Source organism: Ciona robusta, chromosome 11 (genome assembly GCF_009617815.1).
Source record: "Ciona robusta chromosome 11, ASM961781v2".
Taxonomy (NCBI): Eukaryota; Metazoa; Chordata; class Ascidiacea; order Phlebobranchia; family Cionidae; genus Ciona; species Ciona robusta.
The window spans coordinates 7948109-7968281 of NC_143245.1; the positions used below are offsets into that span (position 1 = coordinate 7948109).

General features: G+C 32.2%; 3 protein-coding genes across 4 annotated transcripts; all 3 read left to right on the plus strand.

The window, feature by feature from the left end:
* Positions 1-999: 999 nt before the first annotated feature.
* LOC149729065 (deacylase AADAC-like) lies at positions 1000-6503 on the plus strand. 2 transcript variants are annotated; one of them, XM_089888944.1, is made up of 10 exons: positions 1000-1141; positions 2027-2201; positions 2493-2634; positions 3114-3188; positions 3445-3508; positions 3709-3842; positions 4304-4502; positions 4785-4901; positions 5411-5609; positions 5942-6503. In XM_089888944.1, the coding sequence occupies exons 2-10, from the start codon at positions 2055-2057 to the stop codon at positions 6110-6112; spliced, it is 1248 nt and encodes a 415-aa protein (XP_089745070.1). In that variant the 5' UTR covers positions 1000-1141; positions 2027-2054; the 3' UTR covers positions 6113-6503. The 2 variants fall into 2 exon arrangements, with proteins under 2 accessions (XP_089745070.1, XP_089745072.1); XM_089888946.1 differs by having other exon boundaries at positions 3123-3188.
* Positions 6504-6536: 33 nt separating this feature from the next.
* On the plus strand, positions 6537-11289 carry LOC149729066 (deacylase AADAC-like). Its single transcript, XM_089888948.1, has 9 exons — positions 6537-6710; positions 7127-7268; positions 7740-7814; positions 8236-8299; positions 8713-8846; positions 8961-9159; positions 9642-9758; positions 10190-10388; positions 10734-11289. The coding sequence occupies exons 1-9, from the start codon at positions 6564-6566 to the stop codon at positions 10800-10802; spliced, it is 1146 nt and encodes a 381-aa protein (XP_089745074.1). The 5' UTR covers positions 6537-6563; the 3' UTR covers positions 10803-11289.
* Positions 11290-11313: 24 nt separating this feature from the next.
* LOC149729067 (uncharacterized) lies at positions 11314-19519 on the plus strand. Its single transcript, XM_089888938.1, has 17 exons — positions 11314-11450; positions 11872-12004; positions 12213-12335; positions 12498-12602; positions 12967-13052; positions 13342-13449; positions 13666-13786; positions 14102-14273; positions 14679-14768; positions 15125-15221; positions 15351-15462; positions 15691-15789; positions 16056-16149; positions 16585-16673; positions 17282-17386; positions 17879-18055; positions 18932-19519. Exons 1-17 carry the CDS (start codon positions 11320-11322, stop codon positions 19079-19081), a joined length of 1992 nt encoding a protein of 663 aa, XP_089745064.1. The 5' UTR covers positions 11314-11319; the 3' UTR covers positions 19082-19519.
* The last annotated feature ends 654 nt before the right edge of the window (positions 19520-20173 follow it).

The window sequence follows — 20173 nt, forward strand, 5'->3', positions numbered from 1 at the left end:
GTTGCAACACATTTTTCCCCTTTGAAGAACTCTGAAATTATGTTATTTAAAAAAGAAATGGTTGATATTTTTAATGTAAAATGTTCCATGTTTTTTAATTGTTTACCGAAAAACAAAATCTGTTTAATTTCAACCAAAGACATTATGTCCGCAACAGTTTGCCCAATTTGAAGGATTATACCTAAACTAGATTAATTTTAAAATAGTTTAAGCATTTTAAAAATAGTTCTTTATTACAAAAAAAATACTTTTTAACCCAAGCAAAAAATATGTTTAATTGCTACCTTAGAAACAATGACGCAAAAGTTATGCCCAATTCTCCATATTTATAATTAATCTGTTTAAATTCCATCTTTGTTTTCATAGTAAACTTACTCCATTGATGAGTCATAATACATTCTGTTGAACATAAATATCATATTATTGTCAGTATGAATTACCCAATGGTGTATTGTCACCACGGATAATATAACATTGTATGGAATGTTTTTCTGAGGTTGTAACATTTTTCTGACACTCGATGTGTCTTATGTCACCTGGCATGGCAATCAATTTTTATGTTTTAGATGCTCTATATGAAGTTTAGGAAGTGTTCTATATGAAGGAGTAATTTTCAAAATGTGTTTTATAATACTACTGTATTTTTGTGTGTTATTGTAATTAATTACCATCAGAACAGAAAAAGAAGCAATATTTTTGAAACTATGCAATTCTGAAGCATCTAATTAATGGCCAAAGCACTTAATGTCAAAATACATTGTTTAATATGTACTTACACTCAAGTGTTTTAACTTGTATATTGTTACAATGGTACAATTTCTATTGATTATGCAAAATGTGTCAATCCATAAGTGGTGTTTAGTGTCATGTTTTTCATTCATTCACTGTATCTAAATTGCTAATTTCTTTAATTTAATGATGTGAATGTTATATTGAATTATTTTTACTTTTTTTACAATTATTTTTACCAGCACTGAATAATTTGTTTTGTAATTTCAGATAACGCAATTGAATGTAGATTATGTAATGCTAATTTAAAGCTAAAATGATTTCATGAAACGGATGCTAATGGCATGATTGGTAGTTTGGTAATCTTGGAACAATCAAAGCTTGATGTAAACAAGGAAAGCAAAAAAATGAGGTAAGATATGAAGCTAACTATTGCATCCATTGTAATAATCTCATTTTTAACCATCATACCAACATAAATGATTAGGCAAAATGTGATATAGGCGGTTATATTCAAAGCATTAGTGTTTTTTGTAAGTTTTAATCAGGAAGCTTGAAAATACTTCAGACAGTAAGAGCCTTATGTTTGGTGCATGTGGTGCATGGATGTATAAAATAATATTAATACATTTGAGGGTATGTACTTTTGCACCACAGTTGGCAAATAAAACAATGATAATTAGGCACACAATTTTTTAGCTTGATTCTTGACCAACAACGCTGAAGGAACCAATTACTGCAACTCAAACATTGTAGACTTGGCCCAAAACCCCAAAACACTATTACTTTACCACAAAGTAGATTCAGGCCTAACCACATCACGCACCACAGGTTTATACATAAATGATTACCTAGTATGCAAACAAAGGCAGGTTGTCCCAAGTTTAGTTCTATGTGGTGTTAAAACTTATTTGCAGAGATTAGTTTTTCGATTCTTTCTTTTCGATGCTAATATTAATATTAAATTCTAAGATGAGTCTACAGGTCTAATCAGATAAAGTGTTGAATGGCAGGTTTCAATTATACTGCATTGATATATATTATTCAGTTGATGGTATATAGTAAATATATAATACAGTTCTGTGTAAATAATAAAACATCAGAGTTAATTTTGATTCTTTTCCAGAGACTGACGATGCCATTTAGGCGAAATATATAAATCTTATATTATACAATTTGCTGGATTTGATTATATTGTATTTGCTTACATATTCAATTTGCAATTTTGTCTGTTACGTATTCCGTAGCACCAGTTCTCGTTTAAAATTAATGTGTTTCATCTCATTTATTTTTACAGATCATTCAAGTTTTAATCTCCCATACAAATGGGAATACTGAAGAAAGTTGGTCTCACTATTGCTGTATCTGTTGTGTTGTTTGGATACATAATACACAGACCTATACCACATGATGTGCCCCATAGATTCAAATACCAAATGCTCATTGATGTGGTTTCTTTCCAGGAACTATTGGTAACTTTTTTTTCTTCTGTGTTGTTTAAATGTCTTTTATTTAGTAGCAAGATGGCACTTTACTGTTTAATATTTATATATACAGAATAAGTATGAATGAATGTAACTTATTTATCCTTGTATGCCGGGGCAACGACAGTCGTTATAACACGGGTGTTCTGTTTCATACACCTCGTGCCCGCTTACGTGTTACCACATATGTAACTTTAAAGAAATATGCATGTGGGGGTATGTAGGCTAATATTTTGGCCACAACTATAAACTATAGTTTTGAATCTACTTTATATGCAGGCTAGTGTAACAGAGAAGTTAGGCTACAGCAGATGGTGGTCTTACAGGGCAATCCCAAAACCCCCTTCCACTTTACCAGATGGGATGAAGGTTGAGAATGAAATGCTTGGTGGAGTGGAAACTGTCATCATAACGCCACGAAGTAAGTTTCAAGTGAGCTTTATCTATCTCTGTTATAACTGACTTGGCAATGTAAGATCAGTGTAAAGAAAAGAGCATCTTTTAGAGTCTCATCTGGGTAATGAGCCAATCCTCGCCTAAATACTAGGACCCATGGCATGCTACGCTGCAGGACCTCACCCACATAGAATACAGGATTATCTGGTATAAAAAACATAGTGTATTACTAACGTTTTGTCTGCCATCCGGCAAGACTTCATCACATTTTTTCAATTAAAAACATGTTCTTGGTCTTATTTTTATAAATAGGTGGGCCTTATCTGAATCTTTAGTTTAAACCCTTGCCGTAACAGTGACTAAAAAATACTTTGTTTACGCATATATTAAATGTTATTTACTGCCGTTCACGCATTTACTATTTTATGCAGATATTACTTTATGCCGTTTTATGCATATATTATTTTTTGCCGCAACAGTGATTAAAAATAGTTTGTTTTAAAGGTTTTCAAGCACAAAAGGAACCTGGTCCCGCTATCATTCATTTCCATGGTGGGGGTTGGATTATGGGGAATACAGGTAGGCTAATTATTTGTTTAGTTTCTTGATAAAAATATGTTTGTTTATATATATTGAAGTGACATGTTAAATGCACTATAGTAGTGACTGACTAAAAATGTAAATTGCATCATAGTAAAGAGTAATGACTAAAAATAGCTGGCAACATTAGATCCAGCAGAATAAGATTACAGCAGCGCAGACAAGACACACATATAACCTTAATAAACCAATCATCAGGTTATTAACTGATTATTATTTAAATATCTTTCCCCAGATACTACTATGATGTTATTATTACAAGCCGCAGAAGAGACAGGATTTGTCGTCATGTCTCCTGAGTAAGTTAAATACTAAGGTGTTATTACCAAGATAAAGATTTTTAAAATAATCGGAAACAAAAAATTTCTTCAAAAGTTACGAGAATAAAATTCTTGGAACAAAATTTTTTCACTGTAACAATTGACCATGTTTTTGAAAGAAATTAGGAAGATTTTAAAAGTTTCATTAAGTGTCCTCACCCCAATCACTTCACCCTCAGGTACAGATTAGCCCCAGAACACCCATTTCCAGACCCATATGATGATTGTATGAACTCTACCATCAGTTTCATGAAATCAAGCAAACGTTTTAATGTTGATCCAAAAAAGATAATTCTTTCTGGGGATAGTGCAGGTAATTGTGAACATTATTTCATAAAATTTGCAGACAGTTGTTGCACTAGTGCAGGTAATACCTTAGTTTTCTAATTGCTGAATCTAAAAGGATGAATAACCAATCAATTCAAGACAGTTTTAATAGCTTCAACATCTTGACTGTGAGCGTGTGAATGGCAACCATGGATAATACAATAATAACTCTTATCGATTGAAAAATAGTTAAACAATGAGACAGGATGTACCGACAAAACGAAAGTCATTAAAACCTGCTTACCATTAAAAACATATTTAAATTTTGTTGGATGAAAGATATTTTTCACACAGATTTAAACTTATAGATATTTTGGCATTAGTTTACGTATAATTCATAAATTAATAATTTAATTTGATTATCCACACATTGCAAAAGCTTTAGCAACTCGATTGTAGGCATCCAAGTAACTAACTATCAGTCTATAACCATAAACATTTTTCAAGGTGGCAACTTAGCAATGGCTGTTTACATTGGTTTAATTGAGATGCAAGCCTCAGATCCTACAGTTGAACTACCAGCCATGCAAACTCTCTTATACCCCATCCTACAAACTCTAAACTTCATGACGCCAAGTTATGAACAAAGCAGAGAGTTTATGTTCAACAATAACTTGTTACCAAAATTCTGGCTCGCTTATATTGGGTAAATATGTTTTGATTTTTATATTTCTGTAATATTTTACAGTATTACAAATAATCTATATATATGTTTATTTATTTCGGTAATTTTAAAACTGATCCCCGCTAAAAAATAAATTTTGTTGCTATGTCTATTTGTTTGAATATCTTTGAGTAAAATTCCTCAAATTTTTTAGTAAAATTCCTCAAAACGGACAGTTCTCTCTCTGCCAAGTAAATTTTTGATGACCTTTGACATAAATGGTTGATAATCGTAAATAAATACAATATAAATAATCATTTCCAGTTTAAACGATCAACTTGAATTAGCTGATGTTGTAGCAAGGAATTCACATGTGGATAAATCTGATGTTGAATTAAAAGAAAAATGGAATCTTGTTTCCCCAAACCTTATCCCTGATAAGTAAGTTGCTCTTGTATATATATTGTTTATGTGTTAAGCCTGCCTGCAACCCAGAGATAATGAGTTCAAGGCTCGCTGCTACCATTATATGTCTTTGGGCATCGCTGCTACCATTGTGGGCGTTTGTGTCCTTCGGCAGGACCTTCGGCAGGACACTTAAAAGCAATTGCTTCAACCCAGTGGTTACTAATGGGTTGTCTAAATTATCAGCCATATATACATTTAAAAAAATGAAAAAATCCAAAACGCCACTCAAGGATATAGTGTTTCTTTCATTCAAGCCTACACTAATTGTGCAAGGTATGCACTTTGCAGTGAGAATGTATTATTCCTGAAACAAAGTAAATACCTGAAGGTTATTTCCAAAGTGTTGTGAAGGAATCATTTCTTGATGAAGTCTTGCCGAATGCCAGACGATATGTCAGAAATACTCTATGTTTTTTATACCAGATAAGTCGCTAATAGATCATGAATGTTTGATTTTATGTTGTGTTTTTATTACTTCATAGGTATAAACGTGGTGATAAAGTATTTGAATTAGAAGATGTAGTTTATGATGATACCTTGGATGGTGATGTGAGGAAACTCATGAAACAAATGATTCTAAATACAAAGATATCTCCTTTGCTTGCATCCAATGAAATTATTTCAAAAATAAAGAAAACTTTGGTTTTGGTTTGTGAGTACGACCCACTGAGGGATGACGGGGTAAGTTTATGTGATGTCTATGTTTCAGTATATAGTGCCTCTATGTTTAGGTTTATGTGATATCTATGTTTCAGTATTGTATATAGTATCTTTATATATGGTGCTGGTGAATTAATAGGATGATTATTTTAATAGAGACACTGAAGGCAAGTATTTCTTTAACCTTGCTATCTGAGGTGATGGGCCAATCTAGGACCCATCGCGTGCCACGCAGCGGGGGACCTCACCCACATAGATTAGAAACCTTTTTATCTAATAGTGCTGTTAAAAATATAACAACTATAAGAAAATCCTGCGTTTATGCGTTTTAACTTTTTTTTTTTTTTTTTCAGATCCTATTAGTTGAAAGAATCAAGTCACTTGGTGGCAGTGCTGAGCTACACCACCTCCCCACTAGTTTGCATGCAGCTTCTCACATTGGGGCTTCAATGCCTGGCAGTTATTACTACCAAGAAAACAAAATATTTTTCAAATCTTTAAAAGATGCTATTTTTAATGTATGAAAGGTGCTATTTTAAAAAGATGCAATTTTAGATAACTGACAGTCCTATTATAACTTGACCCTTATGCAATTTTTGTTACAAACAAATGTTTTTTTTATTATTTTCTTAAACAATAAAGTTATTTATAATGTTCTGTTTCCTGTTTACTTTGGCTTCTGTTGATTGTAAATATATATGAGCGCAACTCATTTCAATTCTTCATAAATATCTCGCATTTGCCGAATGTGTGTTTGTGGTTTTACTTGCTATTAGAGGTGTATATAATTTGATATTTTTTCTTAGTCAATTTTGTCATAGTTGTATTTTTTATTTATAATTTTATTTTTTAATTTTATAATAATTTTATTTAATTTTATAATTTTTATTATGATTATATTTTTCTTAATTCAGATTGGCAACAGAATAGGCTGTTGGATAATAATCTGTATATACTGAATTAGAAGCACAAAAAATGGGAATACTGAAGAAATTTGGTCTCACTGTTGCTGCATCTGTTGTGTTGTTTGGATACATAATACACAGACCTATACCACATGATGTGCCGCATAGATTCAAATACCAAATGCTCATTAATCTCCAGTCTATGTTGGAATTATTAGTAAGTTTTCTTTTTTTTGCTTTTCTACATTCATACTATTTACAATAAAGTATGATATGGCAGTAAAGTAATTTAAACCCATTCATTGGTTATTTCCAAGTGTAATAAAAATAAGTTTTTTCTTTTGTTTTTACATCCATACAATATGTTTTGAAAGTATAAAGTTTTTAATGTACTTATTTAGTTACATCTTAATTTAAACAAATTTGGCAAATATTTTCTAGTGTAATAGTAAATATGTTGCCTTTTTTCTTTTTAGATTCATACTTTTTAAATTAAAATATTTTTAACAGTGTATAAAGTTTGTAATATCATTACTCATTCTTAAATTTAACCTTAAAGATTATTTTCCAATTTTTCTCTGACAGTTTCACTTGATTAGTAGTTAACTGAATTTAATGTAAATTTCCATCTAGGCAACTGCAACCGAGAAGTTAGGCTACAGCAGATGGTGGCCTTATAGACCAAGTATACCCTTTCCTTCCACTTTACCAGATGGGATGAAGGTGGAGAATGAAATGCTTGGTGGAGTGGAAACTGTCATCATAACACCAAGAAGTAAGTTTCAAGTGAGCTTCATCTATCTCTTAGAGGCTAACTGGTATAAAAAAACGTAGGGTATTACCAACGTTTTGTTTTACGTTTGTTAAGCCTTCATCCAAGAAGTAAGTTTCAAGATCTCTGTTATAACTGGCTTGCCTTTTGGGCAATGTAAGATCAGGTAAAAAAGAGCATTTAAATTCATTCTTTCAAATGCATTAGTAGAAAGGTTGTTATCTATCTAATACTAATAACTTTATTTATCTTTGATTATGCAGCGAAGATTTAGAAATATTTTAGACAGGGTATAGCGACAAAACAAAAGTGCTTATCCACAACTTGGCTGTAATTCCAAGAACCCTTGGTGTAACTTGGTAGAAGAAGTCATTCATATGAAATAAACTAGAAGAGTAGAAAGCTAAAATGGACCAGTAGACAGACAACACCAAGTAGTCTAACTTTCCGAATTTAACAACTTTGTTTCTGAAGGTTTCCAAGGAAAAAGGGAACCTGGTCCCGCTATCATTTTCATCCATGGAGGAGGGTGGGTGATGGGGAGCATAAGTAAGTTCATAAATATTTTATCCAGTAAATATTAATATCAATCACGTTTTTATCATTGTCTTTTTTCTGTTACAAGTTTTGGCACTTTGTTTTTATCTAATATTTGGTGTAGGGTAAATTTTAACATTTTACACCAGCAGTAAAAAAACACCTAAATTTTAACATAAAATCATAAAAAATATATTGTAGTTAACCATCGATCTTATCTAGAACAGGTTAAATAGATACTTTAACTTTCCCATTCGTATTAATGCGCTTATAATAACAAGCAGCTGTAATGAAAACAACTAATCTCAAGGACCTTTCAAGGCTTCTGTTGTTTTCACTTTGCGCTTGAAGTTTCTGTTGCTATTTCATTTATAAGACAGCATTTGTTAAATGTCCTATTGAAAATTTATTTGTTCTCTTATATCTTCCTCAGATGGCACCGCAACGTTGTTAATACAAGCAGCTGAAGAAACGGGATTTGTCGTCATGTCTCCTGAGTAAGTTAAATATAATTTTAGGTCTTATTATACAGATGGCAATTTAGAAAAAAATTGAAGATTTTCACAAAAGTTACAAAAACTAAGTTTAGAGAACCAAGATCTTGTAACAATATTTGTCGTCATGTCTCCTAAGTAAGTTAAATACAACTTAAGGCCTTCTTACCCCATGTTGCACTAACTAATCCCTTCCAAAGTTGGCTTATCAGTCATTTGCACAATGTTTGTAAGCTGGTTAAATTAACTTCCTAATGATGTGTTGTGGTATTTATTGAAAAGTTTTATCATTGAATGAAACACCAAGGAACGCTTCTTTATTTAAACTACGCCAAATTTAAACTAACACCATACACACAACAGGAGATACTTGCTCACTGCCCAACATAGCCCTAACTAACTCCCTTCACCCCCAGGTACAGATTAGCCCCCGAACACCCATTTCCAGCCCCATATGATGATTGTATGAACTCTACCATCAGTTTCATGAAATCAAGCAAACGTTTTAATGTTGATCCAAAAAGGATAATTCTTTCTGGGGATAGTGCAGGTAATTGTAAACATTGTTTCTTTACAATGGAGTCTGTTTATTGATATGTTTATTTTTGTTAAACCTTTTTTTTGTTGAACCTGTAATCACAACTTTATAAAACTTTTTTTCAAGGTGGCAACTTAGCAATGGCTGTTTACATTGGTTTAATTGAGATGCAAGCCTCAGATCCTACAGTTAAACTACCAGCCATGCAAGCTCTAATGAATCCTTTGTTACAACCACTAAACTTCATGACCTCAAGTTACCAACATTATCGAGAGTTGATGTTCATGAATAACTTGGCTCCAAAGTTTTTGCTTGCTTATATTGGGTGCGTATGTTAGAGCAGGGCTTCCCAAACTGGGTTAATGAATGAATGAATGTAACTTTATCCTTGGTACGACCACAATTGTAGCAATGAGGAACCTTGAACCCATTACCTTTGGGTTCAAGGCATGTGCGATAACCAACTGTGCTATGGCGCCTGAGAATGTTAGATAATTGGGTGAAATTGTTAGAGCAGGTCCTAACTGGGTGTTGCATATTTTCAGGGGTCACAGAGATTATACCAATTTGAAACAACTTGCATATATTGTACTGTTATCAACTGTGAAGGGTTACTGACTTAAGAAAAACTTAAGAAGAATAATAGGAGGCAGCCCCAAACACCTTACATTGGTGCACATAAGCATTTCTGTACCATAACATACTGTTAACAGACTTGATATCAAAGTTCCAGTCCTATTTCTAGATCTAGAAGCACATCTTTAACATTAACAAACAAAATATAAAAATATAAATAATCATTTCCAGTTTAAACGATCGACCTGAATTAGCTGATGTTGTAGCAAGGAATTCACATGTGGATAAATCTGATGTTGAATTAAAAGAAAAATGGAATCTTGTTTCTCCGAGCCTTATCCCTGATAAGTAAGTTACTCTTGTATATATATTGTTTATATGATTATCTTGGTTACGTATAACTCAAGCCTGAATACATAAGACTTGGATTCAGCACCCATGCCTTTTAACTGTCTTACACTTTCTATCCATAGTGTGTTTTAACAATGGTTGTTTTGTTGCTGATTCCAATCTCTTGGATTTTAAATAACATGATCTTCGCTTATGTTATCGAAGAGATTATGTTATGTTCCCTGTTTATAAAACCCCCTATTTTAAATGAAATTGTATCTACTATATCCCACACTATCGTGGAAACGACTTTTAAATCTGTTTTAACTTTCATTTTTATTATACATGTAATGTAATGCTTTGAATATGACAGGTGCAAACATTATCTAATTGAAATACTATAAAGATGATAGGTGCAATAATATAATGTAATGTTTGCAATCCCAAAGGTACAAACAAGGAGGCAAAGTATTTGAATTAGATGATGTAGTTTATGATGATACCTTGGATGGTGATGTGAGGAAACTCATGAAACAAATGATTCTAAATACAAAGATATCTCCTTTGCTTGCATCCAATAAAATTATATCGAAAATAAAGAAAACTTTGGTTTTGGTTTGTGAGTATGACCCACTGAGAGATGACGGGGTAAGTTTATGTGATGTCTATGTTTCAGTATATAGTGTCTCTATGTCTCAAACACAAAATAACAAAACATACATTTATCTCTTTAAATAGAGTAGCGAAGATAAGTGTTGTTATCTCATGAATGGTATAAACGTAACTTACTTTATCCTCACATGCTCATAAAACGACAGTCGTTATAACACGCCTGTATTGTTACATCACAATAGCTACTTATGACCTGCTAAGTTTATAAGAATCATGTAATGACATAAATGTTGTACAATAACACTTGCATTTTTGTCAGTGGTTCTGTTTTTAAATTTAATTCAACTACTTTTGTTTTAAGCACTTTGTTTTCAATTTTAGATTCTACTGGTTGAAAAGATTAGGTCACTTGGTGGCAGTGCTGAGCTGCAGCATCCCAAACCTCTTTGAACTTTATTATAAATAACTAAACTAATCAATTACATTCACTGCATTAGGTTTAAAAAGTTTAAAAATACAGGCAGAATGGTATACTTAAAATATTTACCCTGCTTTCTGAATACAATTTATTTGGGGTCCAAACCAAACGCATTGTTGGTTATATTTAAGCATATTGTTGTTGCGTATATACCTCAGTAAACCGTTTTTTGTGTGTTCTACCTTCTATTGCTGCTTACTTCTATATTCAGTTTATTCATCTATTGCACTAATAAATTATATGCAATGTTAAATTTAGGCATGTATACAACATATCTTTTTTGCGGTAAGCAGCTTTTTCTGTCTATTTAGTTGTTTTTACCAATGTGAATGTTATTATTGCAGTGGTAAATGAGATTTTAATTTCTATTTTTTATTTTAATTTGAACTGCTTATCTTATATCCAGATACAAAGCTGTTTTATTTTAAAATAATTAGTTTACTACTTTTGTTATTCAGATGACATCATAGGGTATATTGTTATGTAATAATGGATAAACAACTTGAAACTTTAGTGACTTGCGCTGTATGTTTGGATCGCTTTGTCCATCCAAAGATCCTACCATGCCAACACACATTCTGTTTGAAACCTTGTCTGCAAAACCTTGTGATTGATAAAAGGTAAATTTGAATAAATATCTTTTGCCTCGTTCCTTCCTAGGACATACTTTTTAATTCATATTGAATGAGTGTTTATTCATACATACGCGTTGGGGTAACTTTAGTACTTATATATTGGGTGTTTTATTTTATACGTGTCAACTCATAGGCATCGTTCAGATTTTTTCTGTGTGGCTAATGATTTAACCACTACTGAGTTGTACTAATTATCATTATGTATATATCCTTAGCAGGATATTGCTCCAAACCAGTGACCATAAAGGGGGTATTGGACAAACCGTGGCCTAATTCTCAGGTCCCATAGTGTGCCATGCTGCAAGACGTCACCCACATACAATAGATAGAATTTTTGTTTATTGTCTTGCCCACATTTGTAAGTAAGACCATCAATCAAGTTTTCATAAAAAGATTTTTCCACCAGCATACGATGTCCGCACTGCCGAACCATCCACAAACTACCAAAGCGAGGTTTATCCGACTTCCCCAACAATCTTACGATAGTTTCTATTTTGGATTTTTCACCAAAACCAAATTCCGACATCAAGATTTGCCAGGTAAAGATGTTTTTATGCAATGTTTACATGTTGTTATTTTTTTCAAGTTGGCTTAATATCTTTAAAACACCATATAAAGATAATCTATTTATACACTGGCCAGTTATTTTGTAAATTTTTTGTTGTCAATATTTTTAATCTATTTTTTTGTAAATATATTTTATTTATAATTTATATTTTATAATTTTTTTTGCACCAAACTTTACAGGAATGCTTGAAATCTAATTGCGCAACACTGCTGTGTCAACACTGTGAGAAGAAATTATGCGAAACGTGTTTAAGTGTTCATTCCCAACAACTTATACAAGGATTAATGAGATCAGTTAATCAGGTATTTGCATTTCAAGTGTAGCCTACCATTTATTATTAGGTGTCGCTAGGCAGGATGTTGCTCCAGCCGAGTGGTTCTTAAATAACCACTACAAGGAAAACAAATGCTGTATAATCTCACCCTTGTAGAATAAAATAAAATGAGATGAAACTATAATCTTAGGTTCGTCGATTGTTTTCCAAGATGTCCGAAATGATTACTGAACTTGAGAGTCGACAAATTAAATCTAAAACCGCCGGAGAATCTGTGAAAACAGACATTATTAAAGTGAGTGTGGAATATTTATTTACGATATAGTTAGTACTGATTTATAATTAAGTTTTTTCTATAAGTATAGATCAAGAACACAAAAATGTACACCAGTGGTTTCTTATACTTTTTATTGGTGACTCAAATGTTAATAATATTTTAATATAAAACTTTTCGTGACTCAATTTCAAAACTACATTAGAAACAGTTGTTTGGTAACATAAAGTGAAACATACACAGAAGAGGGTTAAACATAAGAATAAAAGTTGAACTCCATTTGGCCCCATGCAAATCAAATGGCAACCCACTTCAGGGTTGTAAACTGGGAATCCAGAAGCACTAATACACATACTGTGTATATGTAATACTACTGTACTTACAGGCAATAGATCGCTGTATTGTTCAGTTGACCAACAGAAAGAAAACTCTTCTTGGACAAGTTGACTTGTATGTCAATGCTGAAGGAAGGTGACCAACATTATTTCAAAGTTTCCAGCTAAAGTATAAAGTAGTATTGCCATGTTTATAGTTATCGCCTAATGTTTATAAAGTAATGTTTATATAAATTACGGTTTTAAAATAAATTTTAAATAATTACCGCTTATAATTTAACATCTATAGGTAACACCTAGTTAGCGCAATGTTTATATAAATTACAACTATTTTCACAGAGTCATTATCTTTTGTGTACCATTTTTTGTTTTGTGTATTAAGAATTCAGTGTTTCTCAGTGAATTTAAAGTTTCTTATTTTAAAGGCAACTTAAAGCTGAACAAGAAAACCTTGAAATGGAGTTGGTCAACATGAGTGGACATTGTGAAAATGCAGAGAAGAAGTGTCAACATTTCCTTGATGGAACAAAAAGGTAAATATTGTTAAGTATCCCACATTGTTGGACAACCTGCTTTATTTTTAGAGCTTAGATATCATTTACAAATGTAGTTGCCCCTTACATGCTGTATGTTAAAAGAAATAAAATACTGTTTTATTAATTCAGAATGTTAACTTTATTGCCGTACCTACAACTTCACTTTTTTTCACCCCACTAGAGATTAGCTTTCAAAGGCTTTGTTTATTTAAGGCCAACTGATCCATCTTTCCAAAACGAAATAACTCGCTTGACCCACCAGAGTAAGGAACACTTGAGAAATATGAAGTTAATCAGATCAAATGTTGAGGAACGGATGCTACGATGCATCGAGGTGATCAGTTTGTTACAACTTATATTGTTTAAATTTTTGCCGCATTAAAAAGGAGTTTAATCTTTTTGATTTTGTTTGAAGCGGTGTTGTGATTGTTACAACCCTTTTTTTTAAATCGTTTTTTTTTAAGAATGGTAACAATAAAGGTAAAGTTGGCAAAGAGAGTTACAACAACAATTATTAAATAAGGCTTATGAAACAATTGTGCTAACTTTGGTTTATTTAATGAAAAATGTCACCTGTACCTAATAAACGACTAATTTAATATGTAATATATATAAAAATAGTATGCAATTTGAAACTTTTTATCCTCAGTTCCACAATGACAATGAGCACACACTGCATGCATTGATGTCAAGTGTTGGTGAGGTCACTTTTACTTCTCCAACCCAACTCTCATTCAACCTCGGTAGCAACGCTGTTTATAATGAAATGGAGATTGAAAGGACCTTTGAAAGATCTAGAACACAGTCCGAGGAAGATGCTGGTTTGTACTTGACTGACTATTTGTGTAAAAACCTTCACACACTGTGGAGCCAAAACTTAAAGGTCCATGTTATAACATTGGTCAGTTCATTACAAAATCAGGCCAACATAGTGTATCAGTGCAGCCAGAAAAAAATAGAATGTTATAGATTTAAAAAAAAACTCGTAGGGCTGGCTGTTGTGACCTCCAGAACCGCCTGGCTGCCCCATTTTGTGCAGCTTTGTCCCCATTATAACATCTACATACTTCAAGGACATAGTGAGCAATTACATTCCATATTTCACTCCCCAGACATAGTGAACAATTACATTCCATATTTCACTCCCCAGACATAGTGAGCAATTACATTCCATATTTCACTCCCCAGACATAGTGAGCAATTACATTCCATATTTCACTCCCCAGACATAGTGAGCAATTACATTCCATCCTTTACCTCCCCAACCACCTCACCACGACTTAATGTTGATTCATCTGTGGGATCTTTTATATCAGGTGATTAATTTTGTAAATTCTATGTAATTTGAATAGTTTGTAATTTATTGTATGGATTAATGCAATATTTAATGTACAAGATGTTGTAGTGACCAACAATTTGTTTTTGCTGATTAACATATTTAATGATAGTTCGATAAGAAGTTAACAATTATTTCCATAAATCTACATACAACGCATTAAAAGTGGCAAAGTAAAAAATAAAAATGAATGTGAATTTGAAACAATATTTATAAGCAGCAAAACTGTTTAAAATGTAAATACTGGCAAAAAAACCTAAATTTATAGTTTTTAAATATAAAATTGAAATAGATTTCGTAACTATTTTAAAATACAAAATTATTCTAAACACCCAGCTTTGATCACACCAAGGATAACAAACCCAACCCCTGCTTTATCAATCAATGCACAAGAAACTCAAACATTCCTAAGGAATAAAGGAAGAGTAAAAAGGTTTGTAAACTTGTATATTTGTTTTATAAGTTCTTTATTCTTATGTTTATAAAAAAGATCTCTGTTTTTTACCAACTTTTTTATAAAAATATTTTATTTTGTAAAACTTTTATAAAATATTATTTTCAGATGTTTCAGTTCAAAGGGTTCTGACATTTCATCGTTAAACTGGCCACGAGGTGTCGCTGTGAGCCCCACAAACCAAATCATCGTTGCAGACAGCAGTAACCACAGAGTTCAAGTAAATGTCATCGTTTAATTATTGTACAGTGGTGCGAGATGGATAATGTTAGAACGTATTATAACCAATATTTCCTAATCCTGATTTTAACAATCAACGCATCTTCAAAGTCATGGGATACGATTATAAAAAGATTGTTCTTTGTTTATTATCAAATGGGATAAAATTTTAGTAATCATTTAATTTTGGCTTATAAATATTTTTAAATTTAACTGATATTTCAATCAGATATTTAATGAAGAAGGCAGTCCTGTCCTCACATTTGGAAGTTATGGATCAGGTGAAGCTGAGTTTGACTGCTTGGCCGGCATCCATGTCACCTCCCAGGTATAAAAAGTGCTGAGTCAGCATAATCTGGTATACAGCTATAATTAATTGAAAAATTGGGAACATAATATATCGAATTTTTATAATTTTTTTATATACATACGAAGAAGAGGCATTTATTATAATAAATCTAAAAAAGGCATGCCATGGAACCTGGGATCAATGCCATAATTAGCCCATTACCCCGACTATGGGCTCGCACAATGCATTTTTTGCTTTGTTTAACCTAAAACACTTTTTTTAACATCATTTTTTATCTTTTTTAGGGTTGGATCATTATATCGGATCGCTACAATCATCGGATCCAAATATTTGACAGCATGGGAAGATTTATCCGAATGTTCGGACAGGAAGGCTCAGGTGGGTTAGAATATTGGAATAAATAATCTATCAGTGGCTCATCTGGTATAAAAAGCAGTAAAAAATTAGTAAAAAGTAGTGTATTTGCTACGTTTTGTCCGCCATCTGGTAAGACTATATGAGGGAACTTAGTTAAAATATGTTTGTTGATGTGAATAATTTGAAGTCAATGAAGAAAAATTAAATACTTAACCACAAAGTTACATACGTGGTAACTCGTAAGCGGGCACGAAGTGTATGAAACAGAACACTCGTGTTATAACAACAGTGTTTCGGGCCATGCGAGGAATTAAGTGTTTTTTCATTACATAACAATCAATTTATTACAAATTATATTACAGTTTAAAACTACAATATACAGTAACATTATACCACAAGTTTTGTGACTTTATTACTTTAAATTATTCTTTATCACAATCTGTTTCCATTTAATAGGTGAAGGTGATCTAAGTTATCCTTGGGGTGTTTCAACCGACAATATGGGTTTTGTTTACGTTTGTGACAAAGACAATCACCGAATACAGGTTTGTATTGTTGTTATTTCTATGTGTTGGCAATGCAGTCAATATAACACTGACAGTCTATTTTATTCTATTTAAATTAGAATAATATATAATATAATATCCATGTTTCTATTTTATTTAAAGTAGAAATATATAAATTCTTTTTGAATAAAAAACGACATCATTTAGGGGAAATATATATCTCCTATATTATGCAATTTACTGGGCTTTATTTTGGTCTGTTACGTATTTCGTGGCACCAGCTTCTGCATTTATTCTGTTTGATATACCTTGTGTCTGCTTTAACAAAATTCGTTAATTAAAAGTCATTATTTTTTTTATAAGTATAATGACTAACAATTATTGGTGACTACTAGGTTGGCGCAATAACCATTAGGTGTAAAAGCACGGTTACATAATAATGGCAGCAAAAGTCGTTCGCTTTTACCATGCCATGCCAAACATTTTTATTATTTTTTGCAGTATCATACCGTTATCAATAAAATTTTGAGCAATAACTGTCACCTACCTGTATTGTTTAATAAAATTTAACTACTACACAGGAAAGTTTTAAATAATTTTATATAATTATATTAAAAGTTTGGCTGATAAACCATGTAACTACTCAGGTCTTCACGCTTGATGGTCAATTTATCCGAAAGTTTGGGCGACTGGGAACGTATGATGGTCAGTTTGACAGCCCCCTCTACCTCGCTATTACTAGCGATAATAAAGTAAGTCTCAGATGTTCAATTAGTTTGGATTCTTATGTTTGCACTTATTTATAGACCATAAGCATTTCTAAAATATTAAAAATATTTTATCTTGTGAATTTCTGAAGTGTAACAACATTTTTTTTTTTTTTTTTAATTTCAAAGTTTAACAGGGTAGGCAAATGATTGTAACCAGAAAACGTTTTTAAAACCCACTGTGTTTTCAAATTATTTGTCATGTTATAAATGTATTGATGTAGCTAAAGTTTGCACTTAAAAAATAAGAATAGAAACTTTAGGAAACGACTTTTTCACAAACCTTTCTCTATAAATGTGTCCCTAATACAATGTTTTAAATCCTAGTTTACTAATATTTATCCGAGAATTCGTAGCACCCCTATCAAGTTGAGAAAATCTTTGAGTTTTTATTCAAACTTTATGTATAAATGTGTATATTTTTTATCCTTATGCTGGTGTTTTGAAAGTGATTTTTATTCCCAACATTTTTACCAGGTATTAGTGAGTGATAATGGCAACCATCGAATCCAAGTTTTCGACAAGTACGGTCGTTTCATGTTTAAGATCGGACGGGAAGGCTCGGCAGATGGACAGTTGAAATATCCACGAGGTGTCGCTGTTGATGCGCACGGGAACATCGCTGTTGCCGACAGCGGAAACAACAGAATCCAGGTTTGTGTATTATGGCTGTTATTGTATGTTAAGGGGTAATTAGTCAACTGTTATGATGTGTTAATTTCATTAGTTAACTCTAATGTTATCGTATATACTATGACTGATATCTTATGTAATTTGCAAAGAGGTAATTAGCAAACTTTATTGTTATTGTATATGGTATGGCTGTTATTGTATGTAATTTGTCAAGGGGTCAATCTTGATGTTATTGTATGTTAAGGAGTAATTAGTCAACTTCAATGTTATGATATGTTAATGTCATTAGTTAACTGTAATATAAATTATCTCCTGTTGTTGTTATCTTATGTAATGGGATAATTAGTCAGCTCTAATGAATCCATAGCACCCCCATCAAGTTGAGAAAATCTATGACTGATTAAAACATTTTATCATTGGATTTATATCATAGTGTAAGTTAATGTCATTGGTTAACTCTAATGTTATCGTATACGCTATGACTGTTATCTTATGTAATTTGCAAAGGGGTAATGAGCAATTGTTATCGTATATGGTATGGCTGTTGTTGTATTTATGTGTCAAGGGTAATTAGTCAACTGTAATATAAATCCTAGTTTCCATGGCAGGCCCTCACATAGGTTATTAAGAATGGATATTTTAAGATTTTAACAGTTTTAGTTTTGCAAATGATGACTGACAACTACTATTGGTGTTGAGTGTATTTATAATGGGAGCTGCCAACCTTACAGGGTTAAGAAACTACTGGTTTGTGGAGGGTTCTTTTCTTTTTTTAAATAGCATGACTTTTACAAACGTTTTAAGAGATAAATAAAATTATTGTTATGTTCTACACCTATTGATAAGTTGCTTTTCAGGCATAACTTTTGTTAACAAAACTTTATTTTAATTTTTTAGATCTACAAGCCAGACGGAAGTTACATGACCAACTTTGGGAGTTGGGGAAGTTCTGCGGGACAACTTAAAGGAATCGAAGGGATTTGTTTCCTCCCATCAGGGGATATTGTTGTCAGTGATCGAGAAAACCATAGAATACAAATATTTTGAACTTTATTTTGTTTTTTTGGAGTATTTTTACCAAGTTATGTTATTGGGAATATCATGGTTTACAATGTTTATCACTTTGAATTTACCTTTTTATTTGCATTGAACTTTTTAAGTATTATGAAGTTTGTATGAACAATGAAAGAGATAATTGTTATAACACCATTGTATTGATTTATTACCACGTATGTAGCATTCTTGATGATTATTTTGGGGGTAAATAAACTTAAAATGTGAAGTAATTTAAGATTTATAATTAGGTTTCAGAAAATACCTTTTACCTTCTTAAAACAGCAATTTAGACTTCTGCTATATACACATCTGTTCATATATTTTTACACTCTTTTCATATTTGCACTTTACGATTTACCTGCAATTAATGGTAATGTACATACAACTGCCATTTATATTCTGCTGTAATAAAATCGTGCTAAACTCCAAGTGCTTAGAGCTGAACTATTAATAATAAAAAAATGAACAAAAAAATGTTCATTGCTTAAATAGTTGATTTTGCAGACAGCCTCAGAGATTGAAAAAACGTTTGTATGTGTACTGTTTTATTCATATAGACCACATTCAGGATAGCAAGATTTATTAATATTTCCGGCGTTGTGGCAAAATGGTTGGCGCGTACATTTGTCTACGTTCGTCTACATTTTGTCCATTATTTGTCCATGTTGCTTTTTACGTTCGTCTACGCTCATCTACGCTCGTCTACGTTCGTCAACTTTTTGTCCATTTTTTGTCCATATTTTTTTACGTTTGTCTACGTTCGTCAACGTTTTGTTCAATTTTTGGTCATTTTTATACGTTCGTCTACGCTCGTCTACGCTCGTCTACGCTCGTCTACGTTCGTCAACGTTTTTTTCAATTTTTGGTCATTTTTTTACGTTCGTCTACGCTCGTCTACGCTACGTTTTTTCCATTTTTTGTCAATTTTTTTTATGTTCGTCTACGCTCGTCTACGTTCGCCTACGTTCGCCTACGCTCGTCTACGCTCGTCTACGCTCGTCTACGTTCGTCAAAATTTTGTCCATGTTTTTTTACGTTCGTCTACATTTTGTCCATTTTTTGTCCATGTTTTTTACGTTCGTC